We start from the raw sequence: 11,849 nt of genomic DNA, 5'->3' as shown, positions 1-11,849 counted from the left end.
AGCCATTGGGTCTTTCATTGGAACTTGCTATTTTTGGAAGACTTGGACATATTAATAAAAAGAAGACTTAAATAAAAAAATCATATCAGCTTCCAAATGGTTTCTTTTTCAAATCTGATCTGATTATTAATTATATACAATAATCAAAATAATCATCATTATTTAAAGAAAATTAGGTGTTTTAGGTGAGAGATTTGAAGAAAATTTGAGTAAATATATTGGAAAATTTTAAATTTAATGAGTAATTTCAATATAGGATTTTAGGAGTTCAATTTTCCTTTTCAAGATCCACTTAAATATGTTTTTTTAAATTCCTCAATTTTATTGAATTTAATTCACATGGTCACACTATAAGATAAAAAATTTTAAAATTTATTTTTATTTAATTCTAATTATATTTTGAAATTTTTATTTTATTAAAACTATCAATAAAGTTTTACAACTATAATGATATCCATATTGAATCCATTTTAATATATCTCTTCTTTTATAGTTATTTTCTAATTTATAAGATTCCTCAAACCTAATTTTTCCAAACAAATCAATTACAAAGGTTAACTTTTCAAATTGATGAATTCTAAAATACTAACGTTTTAAACTTGAATAAATTTCATATTTAAATTCAAATTAAAACAAATTAGTCAAATTTTTTGAATGAAACTTTGTAAAAAAACAAATATTATTTATGAGTTCAAATTGAATTTTTCAATATTAATAAAAATAATAATTGACTCTCTTCATAGCTCAAACCGATGACGGATCTTGGTATTTAGTATGAGCAAGCCAAAAACAAGATTGATCAATGAAACCATGGAACCTGAAGGGGAGAATTACTATTGTAGGAAAAGAAGACAATTTCTACATCATTCACTTCAAAAATGAGCTATAGGTAGTTGATTCATGAGGAGAGTGTCAAATATTATACTACAACAGAATTTCTCAATACCATGAAATTGCTGCATCATCAAAAGATTAACATGTGTGATTTTATCTCAACCAACTCAATGAGCTGTCATCAGCACATTTCTTAACAACCTTTGTCAATGATTAGTTAACACGTATCATGGTTTCTCTCTACTATCTTTTTGTATAAATCTATTACTGTTTGTAATGTTTGTGTTATGTTAATACACAAAAAGAATCATATTTTCAGTCATCTTCTTCTCCATTTTTATGTCAATTATTTAATTTCTGATTTGGTATCTAAGCAGGTTTTCAATGCCTTCCTCTCCTCCATCTGACCCACCATCGTTGGTGGTGGATGATGGTTCTTCTTCAACCTTTACTGATTCTTCTTCTGGCAGTAAGATGTTCTCTAAAAAACTTACTCTCATTTTGGATGATACAAATTTTCTTTTTTGGAAACAGCAGATTCTTCTTGCTGTTAAATCTTTCAAACTTCAGCGGTATCTTGATGGTTCGATTGAGCCACCGCCTCGGGTTGTTATGGATTCATCTGAGAGTGTCAAGATCAACCCTGCCTTTGAAGTGTATGAGCAGCAGGACAGCGCTCTTGCCTCTTGGCTGCTCTCTTCTGTTGGCCCTACTATTCTCCCTCATCTAATTGGTATTGATTCCGCCTCCCAAATCTGGAGTGCTCTCACAACTCTCTTTGGAAGCAAAACTACATCACTGCTCATGCATTACCGTCGGCTATTACACTCTGAAAAAAATAGGATCTAGCAATGCAGGACTACCTTATGAAAATCAAGATTATTTGCCAGCAACTTGCAAGTTGTGGGGAGGCTATAAGTGAACCTGAACAAGTCACAGCCATTCTCAATGGACTTCCCTCTGAATTTGACTCTATTATCACTATTATTTCTGCCACTCCCACACCGACCACAGTTCATGCTATTTCTACAATGTTACTTGATACTGAATCCCGTAACAATCTATGGTAACTGAATTTCCTCCATTAGCTAATATTTTTGAGTCTAATACTACTTTTACTGCCTCTTCGCCGTCTTCTTTTCCAAGTTACAGATCGTCATCTGGTGGAGGTTCTCGAGGTAGAGGGAGGGGTCGATCGTCATCTCGTCTTCAATGTCAACTTTTACTGTTGACCAATGTTACCATAGGTTTGATCCATCCTTTAAAGGAAATACTTCTCGACCATTTCCATCACCACCATCTGTTGTATAAATGTCCACTTCTCTGCCGGTTCAAGCTATGTACAGCATGTGTGCCTCTCCATCTCCTTTGGGTGGTTATGCTTCATCTTGGGCTACTACTGGTCCTTATAATACAACTACCCTGATGCACACAGGATTAATTGGGTCCACCATGACACCTAGTCCAAATACACATTGGAATACGGGACTTCTTCCACAAACTAGTCAGAATCCATTTGTTTCATCTTGGCCTATTGGTGCTACTATCTTAAGACCAAGTGCTACTACTATTTTTGGGACTTCAAATGCTTCCACAGGATCAGTTTCTCAAACTCCTCAAGCGCATATTGCAACTCCAGCTCTCCTAGATGATAATGCTTGGTATCCTAATTCTGGTGCCACTCATCACTTGACAAATTTCGAGACTTCTTTAACCTCTAGTGTTCCTTACCTTGGTTCAGGTAAAGTGTTTGTTGGTAATGGAAATTCTTTACCTATATCTTATGTTGGTTAGTCGTCATTCTTGTCTTCTACTCGTCCACTTTATATGAACTCTCTTCTTCATGTTCCCGGAATAACAAAAAATTTTTCATCTGTGTCAAAGTTTACAAGAGAAAATAATGTCGCTTTTGAATTTCATCCTAATCATTGTCTTGTTCGTGATTTGAAGACAAGTGATGTACTTCTTCAAGGTTTTATTCACAATGGGCTGTATCGATTGCCATCTACACCGTCATTCGCTCTTTCATTTGAATTTTTTGCTCGCTGTTGTGCTGCTGAGACTCGTACTTCTTTGGACTTGTGGCATCAACATTTGGGTCATCCATGTAGCTCAATACTAAAGAAAGCTTTAAATGATTGTAATGTTTCCATTCATGGCAATAAAGAACTTAGTAACTGTGTTGCGTGTCATCTTGGAAAAGAACATAATTTACAATTTTCTCTATCTCATACGATGTATAATTCTCCTCTTGACCTTGTTGTTACGGATGTATGGGGGCCAGCTCCAATGATTTCAAATGGGTATCGTTGTTATGTTGCCTTTACGGATGCTTATACTCGGTACACTTAGGTTTATTTTCTTAAGAATAAATCAGATGTCTTGGCTGCCTTTATGAGTTTTCATAGTCAGGCTGAAAGGCTTCTTGGTTGTAAGTTAAAAACCCTTCAATCTGATAATGGAGGAGAATTTAAGGCTCTTAATTCTTATACTCAGCAGCATGGCATTATTCATCGGTTCTCTTTCTCTCATACATTGGCTCAGAATAGATTGGTTGAACGCAAGCATAGACACATTGTTGACACTGGTCTTGCTCTTCTTGCTCATACCTTTATGCCTTTATCGTATTGGTACGATGCCTTTAGTAGTGCTGTCTTTTTGATCAATCGGTTGCCATCTGCACCCCTCGGTAATATTTCACCTTATGAAAAACTATTTATTCGAAAACCTGATTATACTTTTGTTCATATTTTCGGTTGCCTCTGTTTTCCAAACCTTAGACCATATAACTCCCACAAATTAGACTTTCAATCGACCCCTTATACATTTCTTAGGTACTCTCTCATTCACAAAGGCTATAAATGCTTAACCCCTGATGGTAAAACAATCATATCAGGCAATGTAACTTTTTCAGAAAATGAATTTCCCTTTAAAAAAATCTGCCACCTCTGTCACCTATATATTACTCTACTCTCATGTTCCCTTTACCACCACATACACTTAATTCCTTTCCCAATACCCTTTTACAGCCCCCACACATTATTCACCCTTCATTATCTCCTACACACAACCCCTCTGTTGCGGACCCTACCACTCCAAACTTTAATTCATCATCATCCCACATATATTCTCATATCTCTACCCCCATCACAACAACACCCACCAATCTTCCCACTCCTATGGATCCCACCACAACACCATCCACCAATTTAACGTCTCCTTTATGCCCCTTATATTCACCTACACCATTTGCACCTATCAATAATCCCAAGTCTTGCTCATCTTTATTACCCCAACCCAGTATTAATCAACACCCCATGCTCACTAGTAGTAAAGCAGGTATTTTCAAACCAAAAACATACCTTACGGAGGCAATCGATTCTTCCAATGTTATCCCTACTAACATACATGTTGTCATGAGGTTTCCACATTGGCAGGCAGCAGTTCATGATGAGTTAAGTGCTTTGATGGCAAATGAGACCTGAACTTTATGCGCTCTACCACCTAACAAACGAGCAGTGGGTTGTAAATGGTTATTTAAACTCAAGAAAAAGTCAGACGGCTCTATTGATCGGTACAAGGCTCGATTGGTGGCAAAGGGTTTCTCACAACAAGCTGGATCTGATTTTGTCGAAACTTTTAGTCCGGTTGTTCGTCCGACTACCGTACTGTTATAACTTTAGCAGTGATGAACAATTGGCCCTTAAGACAAGTAGATGTAAATAATGTCTTTCTTAAGGGTTCCCTTGATGAAGAGATTTATATGACTCAACCACTGGGTTTTGAAATTTTTGATGGCAATGGTACTCAACTCGTTTGTAAATTAAAGAAGGCCATATATGGGTTACATCAAACTCCCAGAGCATGGTTCAATACTCTTTGTAGTTTTCTTATTGGTAACCTTGGTTTTCAGCCCTCCAAGACTGATTCATCCCTGTTTGTTCGGCTCTCTTCTTGTTCAAAACTATATCTTATGGCCTATGTTCATGACATCGTTATTACGGGAAGTTCTCCTAGTGAAATTTCTAATATTGTGCAACAGTTGCATGCTGAGTTTTCTTTAAAGGATCTTGGTAATCTCAATTTCTTTCTTGGCATCGAAGTTACTCGTAATTCTTCTGGTCTTGTCCTAACACAACACAAGTTCATCACAGATTTACTATCTACAGCTGGACTTCTTGGTGCTTCTCCTGCTCCAACACCTATGGTTGAAAGTCCCTTGCTATCTTCCACTGATGGGTCACCGTTTCCCGATAGACATCTTTACGGAAGTATTGTTGGCTCACTTTAGTATATCTGCCTCACTCGTCCTGATCTTTGTTATTGTGTCAAAAAACTTAGCCAATATATGAACAATCCATTGGATACACACTGAAAAGTTGTAAAACGTGTTCTTCGGTATCTCATTGGCACTCTTCATCATGGTCTATGTATCACACCAGGTGACCCTTTTTGGTTGCCTTTTCTAATGCTGACTGGGCTTCTTCGATTGAAGATGTTCTACATCAGGTTTTCACATTTTCTTTGGGTCAACTCCCATGGCATGGTCTGCAAAGAAGCAATCAGTTGTATCACGATCGTCTTCTGAAGCAGAATATTATAGTCTTGCTAATTGTGTGTCTGAACTTATTGGCTTCCAACATCTTCTTGAAAAACTTAGAGTAAAGACTTCCCATACACCCCTTGTTTGGTGTGATAACTCAGCTGCCATTTCAGTTGCTGCTAATCCTACACATCATACTAGAATGAAGCACGTAGATATTGATCTACACTTTGTTCGTGAAAAAGTTCTTGCTGGTCAATTAAGTGTAAATTATGTTCCCTCAGCAGATCAACTAGCTGATATCTTTACAAAGCTAATACCACCACGTAATTTTTCTCATTTTAGCAATCGACTATGTCTTGTTAACTCCACAAAGTTTGCAACATAGAAAAGAAGAATGCGGGAGAATGTCAAATATTATACTGCAACAAAATTTCTCAATACCATGAAATTACTGCATCATCAAAAGATTAACATGTGTGATTTTATCTCAACCAACTCAATGAGCTGTCATCAGCACATTTCTTAACAACCATTGTCAATGATTAGTTGACACGTATCATGGTTTCTCTCTACTATCTTTTTGTATAAATCCATTACTGTTTGTAATGTTTGTGTTATGTCGATACACAAAAAGAATCATATTTTAAGTCACTTTCTTCTCTATTTTTATGTCAATTATTTAATTTCTGACTGAGAGCTTGTGGTCGTTTGATTGTCAACTATTTATCTTTGATGCATGGTGTCAAGATGATCTGATCAATGACCTTTATCCTCATTTCGTGATGGTTTGGGTACAAATGTGGGGTTTCCTCTTTGAGTACCGTTCATATTATGAGATTGGTGTACAGATTGGCTACAATATTGAAGAAGTTATCTCTGTAGAATGGAGAGAGACTTTCCCTCTTAATATTTGTTCCCTAAGAGTGAGGGTCTGCATTGATCCTGGAAAACCTTATTAGCAGGATGTTTCGTGAAGAGTAAGGATGGCTCTATAATGTGAGGTGCATTTACGATACAAATATATGTAGGTCCCGTCGTTACCATGGCAGGATTAGGCACACGTACACAAATTGTGCAGTACACAACAATGAGATTGAGCACATGATGAATGAGAAACTTACTTTCGTTGAACGTAAACTAGACCATGCAACAACCATTGACCCCAACCAAGTGTTTTTTGCTGATAATGTCGGAGCTTTTAACAACAATGCAAATAGAAGAACAACTAGACGGGTCTAGCGCAAAGTTGATAGCAGGGATCGTGAGGAGCAAGGCCCTTTTATAGTTTAGGGTGTTCCTATACACCCACTACCTTATGAGGAAATTAGTGGTGCATCCACTAAATACTATTTTGCCTGAGAATATGGAAACCGTTAATGTGGTTGATGCTAGCAATGTGCTTGATATTAATGACAATGATGGTGTTGCTAACCCATTTTTACAAGAGAATGTAGTTGGCGAGAGAAACTAGATTTTTTTTTGGAATGGTCGAATTTGAATTATAATTTTGAGGAGATTTGAAAATGCAATTTTTTCATTGTATTAACATAGAATTTTATAAAATTTTAAGGGATTAAAATGTAAATATTTCATTTTTAAAGAGGACATAATTAAAATTTAAATTTTAGGAATGCCAAAATACAATTGTACCATTAAATTAACTTAAAACTTTAAAAATTTTAAAGGAATTAAAGGGGAAATTTTTTGTTTTTTTGTATGTGCAAATATTGTGAAAGACGCAATTGTTTCAATCAAGGCTAAAAATGTTGAGAATATAGATACCTTACTTAAAAGGTATTGATACCTAAAGCCAAACTTGTTTAACATTTGATAATGAGTTCATTGAGCTCGATTTTTGGTTTTTACCGGTTAGTCATTCATCTCCTCTAATCAAAATAGCTCTGAGTTTTAATATAATATCATGGAGTCATTAGAGTTATCGTTGGTGTCTTCAAACATTGGGTATAGCAGTGCTCAATTAAGATTAAGAGTCTTACAAAAGTCATGTATGGAGAGCTTGATTTGTTCTTGATAAGTACTCATACATCATATAATTTAGGTTTTTATTACTTACTTTTCATTGATTCTCAAATAAAATATCATTCTTAGCTTAATTTGCAAAATCAATGTGAGATTTGCATACATTAACATTTTAAATATTTATGATTTAATTTTTCATGATTTACTATCTATTATTAATGAGATGTTTTGAGAGTTAAAGATGTAAATTTGGAGACAGTTGAAAGTGAAGTAAGGAATGAAAACTAAACAAAATATGGAATAGGAGAAAAAAGAGGTGTGGGACGCAACTTAGAAAGCTGGCGCTACTGTCACGGACTTAGAGTTTTTCCACGCGATCCGTGCGGCCTTAGGCAGTTTCTTTGCTTAAAAACGCCTAAGTCAGCCTAACTCGTAATGATAAAGGATTCAAAAGTGAAAACACCTAAGTCAACCTAATCTCGCAACGATAAAGGATTCAACAGAATTCCCTCAAGGCACCCACGAAGAACAGCAGAAGAACGAAGTAAGAACGAACTACAGAAAGATGAAAAAAAGCCACAGAAAAAAAAAGAACACTTGAGAGAAAAGTTTGAGTGAATACTCTCAAAATTCTTATTTACAACTGAATGAATTACAATGAGCAGAGAGGTCTCTATTTATAGTTGACCCTCCCTAAAATCAATGGTGTAAATCAAAGTACATCAATGGCTACAATTAAAAGCTGTATACAATTAGAACTCTAAGATTACACAATTAAAAGTTGTATACAATTAGAACTCTAAGATTACATAATCATATCTTCTTGGATCACTTTCCATATTTACCAGGCTCTTGAGATAGGCTTTTAATCTCTCCAGGCAACGGGCCAGTTTGGTTAGGCCAAATGACCTCCCTCAAATATGATGGATCGCACAAGTTTGTCATGGTTGCGTGCTCCCATACGCAACCCATGACATTCTTCCCCACTTGTTCTAGCGACGCCCTCGTCGCATCTTCCTTATGGAACTGGTCAATCTTCCCTTGGAACTGCTGCAATGCCTTGGCAGATTCCCAACTTGCTTCGCTATCAGGAAGTCCCTTCCATCGAACTAAGTACTCATGCCGTGGTCGGTGGTACTTTTGTCTAATTACCCTATCTACCTCAATGTTTTCGACTTCACGATCATATGACACCTTTACCCCCATCGGTGCTTGTTCGAACTTACCTCAATTCGGATCCTCTTGATCCCCATGAAATGGCTTAAGCATGCTTATATGGAAAGCCGGGTAGACTTTAAGTTTTGCTGGCAGCTCAAGCTTGTAGGCCACCTTACCTACTCTCTTCACAACTTTGAATGGCCCCTCATACCTTCGCACAAGACCCTTGTGCAAGCCAGTATATCGCAAAATCAAGTGTAGTTTAGCGAGGACTGAGTCACCCACTTGAAATTGCACATCCATTCGTTTTTTACCAGCCCACTTCTTGCTACACTTATTTGCCTTGTGTAAACAAGCTCTAGCCAAGTCATTCTTCTCTTGCCAATATTTTGCGAATCGATAGGCTGCCGGATTTGGTCTTGTACAATGGGTCACAACAGCGTTGGGTGTGAGTGGCTGTTGACCCGTCACTATTTCAAATGGACTTTGATTCGTGGCCCCACTTCGCTACAAGTTGTATGAAAATTAGCCACATCCAACAACTTTGGCCAATTCCTTTGTGTGGCACTTACATAGTGTCGAAGATATGCCTCCAACAATGCATTTACTCGTTCAGTTTGCCCATCGATTTGTAGATGTATGCTCGTGGAGAAGTTTAAATCTGAGCCCATTGACTTGAACAAATCCGTCCAGAACTAGCCCGTAAATCGCCCATCTCGATCACTAATAATAGACAGTGGCACTCCCTAATACTTCACCACGTGTCTAAGAAACAACCGAGCTGCTTCCTCAGCAGGGCACTCATTGGTCACCGAAATAAATGTCGCATACTTTGAAAACCTGTCCACCACAACAAGAATACTCCCAAAACTTTCAGACTTAGGTAAACCAATAATGAAATCCATGGACAAACTCTCCCATGGCCTTTCCGGAACTGGCAAGGGTTGAAGCAAACCTGCTGGAGTCTTTAACTCAACCTTGTCTTATTGGCACACTAGACAAGTTTTTACATATGTTTCCACATCAGCACCTATGTGAGGCCAATAATAACGTTCCTCCAAAAGGGCCAAAGTGCAATGCATCCCTGGATGGCCTGCCCATTTCGAGTCATGCCACTCCTTCATGACTTCCTTACGGAGTTTCCCATAATAGGGCACATAGAGGCAGTGTCCATGAGTGTATAACAGCTCCCCATCAAGCCAAAATCTTCTTATTTTTCCCTCCTTGGCAAGCTCAATCAAATTTTGGTCGTAGGATCATGGGACAATCCCTCTCGAATGCGTTCCAACAAAGAACCATCAAGTTGACTAATTGCTACGAATTCCATCTTTCGACTGAGTGCATCAGCCACAATGTTGGCACTTCCTAGTTTATATTCCATTGTAAAATCAAACTCTGCTAGTAAAACCTACCAACGAGCCTGCTTGGGAAACAACTTTTTCTAGGTTAGAAAGTAACTATTGGCAACATTATCGGTAAGGACCACGAACCTGGAACCCAATAGATAATGTCTCTATGTGCGCAACCAGTGTACTACGACAGTCATCTCTTTCTCTTGGACCGTATAACTACGCTCCGTCTCATTAAGCTTTCGACTCTCGAAAGCAATTGGCTGCCCATCTTGCATCAGTACTTCCCCAATAACATAATCTGATGCATCCGTGCGTACCTCATAAGGCTTTCCAAAATCCGGCAAGGCAAGTATGGGTTCCCTTGTCATTTCTTACTTCAATTGATTAAAGGCCTTCTCACATTCCGGTTTCTAATCCCATACCTTCTCCTTTTTCAACATGTTCGTCAAGGGAGTGGTAATTCTAGAGTAGCCTTCAACAAAGCGTCGATAGTAATTTGCCAACCTAAGGAAGGATCTCAATTTTGTTACCTTGGTTGGAGGCCCCCACTCTGAAATGGATCGAACCTTGCTCTTATCCATTCGGATCTTACCACCTCCCACAATGTGGCCTAGGAATGACACCTCTTGTTGGGAAAATGAACATTTCTCCTCCTTGATGAACAGCTCATTTTCCCTCAAAGTTTGGAACACCTCACTCAAGTGTCCCATGTGCTCTTCAAGAGACTTCCTATACACCACAATATCATCAAGGTAAACAACCACAAAACGATCGAGAAATGGTTGAAATGCCTTATTCATTAGGGTACAGAATGTAGCTAGGGCATTCATGAGTCCGAAAGGCATCACAAGGAACTCATACGAACCGTACCGTGTCACAAAAGCTGTCTTTGGTTCATCTCCCTCGGCTATCCGAACTTGATGATACCCCGATCTCATATCTAACTTGGTAAACCATCTTACACTACCAAGCTGATCAAACAAATCTGCAATAAGAGGAATAGGGTACCTATTCTTCACAGTGATCTTGTTTAGAGCTCGATAATCGATGCACATTCTCAAGGACCCATCATGTTTCTTTTGGAACAACACTGGGGCACCATATGGGGATTTAGATGGTCTAATGAATCCTACATCCAAAAGTTCCTTCAATTGTTTCCGCAACTCTTATAATTCTGGCGGAGACATACGATAGGGGGCCCTTGCTGGCGGCACCACATTGGACACTAACTCGATTTTGTGGTCCACCTCCTTCTTGTATGGCAAACTTTTAGGTAACTGAACAGGCATTACATCTCGGAATGATTGCAACAATTGACCCACTTCTTTCGGGTTTCACTAACAGACTCAGCGGTCTCTTCGATCTTCAAGGTTGTTAAATATGAGACTTCATTTCTACGTACACCTTTAGCAAACTGAATTGCTGACAGTGGTTTTCCCTCAAAGCTTCTTTTCCTTGTCACTTTCACCATGCATTGATGTTTCGCGTCCGAAATCACCATGTAATTGCTCGAAGGGGCAATAAGAGCATTAACTTGATATAGGAAACTTAGTCCAACCACAAAATCATAATCATCAAGTGGTATTACCTTAATAGATACCTTCCCGGACCATTTTTCGAGCTGAAGATCCATTCCCTTTGCAACCCCCTTGATTGGAACACTTTCTGAGTTCACTGTTTTGATCCGACCCACTTCATTATCTATCTTGAGGCCCAGTTTACAAGCAGCCTCCTCGGACATGAACAAATTAGAAGTGTCTGTGTCAACGAGCGCATTCAATTTTCTGCCAGCCACAATGATGTCTACAAACATCAAACCATGGCTCATTCTATCTTCGAAACCCCCTAGTATCGAACCAAGATTGTTATCCTCCACATCGGACTCCTCCTTTGCTTCCATAACCGTGAGAACAGTCTTCTTCGGGCAGTCCTTGATCATATGTGGACCATCACAGTGAAAGCAACTTATAGGCCCACTC

The 11,849-nt window shown here is 38.2% G+C and overlaps 1 protein-coding gene across 1 annotated transcript; it reads right to left on the bottom strand.

Annotated features, from left to right (window-relative positions):
• Window positions 1-8,587: 8,587 nt before the first annotated feature.
• LOC105778935 (uncharacterized) lies at window positions 8,588-10,238 on the bottom strand. Its single transcript, XM_012602697.1, has 3 exons — window positions 10,053-10,238; window positions 9,277-9,495; window positions 8,588-9,025 (listed from the first exon to the last, which is right to left on the bottom strand). The coding sequence occupies exons 1-3, from the start codon at window positions 10,236-10,238 to the stop codon at window positions 8,588-8,590; spliced, it is 843 nt and encodes a 280-aa protein (XP_012458151.1).
• Between the last annotated feature and the right edge of the window lie 1,611 nt (window positions 10,239-11,849).

This window comes from Gossypium raimondii, chromosome 4, assembly GCF_025698545.1.
Source record: "Gossypium raimondii isolate GPD5lz chromosome 4, ASM2569854v1, whole genome shotgun sequence".
Lineage (NCBI taxonomy): Eukaryota > Viridiplantae > Streptophyta > Magnoliopsida > Malvales > Malvaceae > Gossypium > Gossypium raimondii.
The sequence above is the reverse complement of the archived record's forward strand: the minus strand, read 5'-3'. Positions and strand labels throughout refer to the sequence as shown.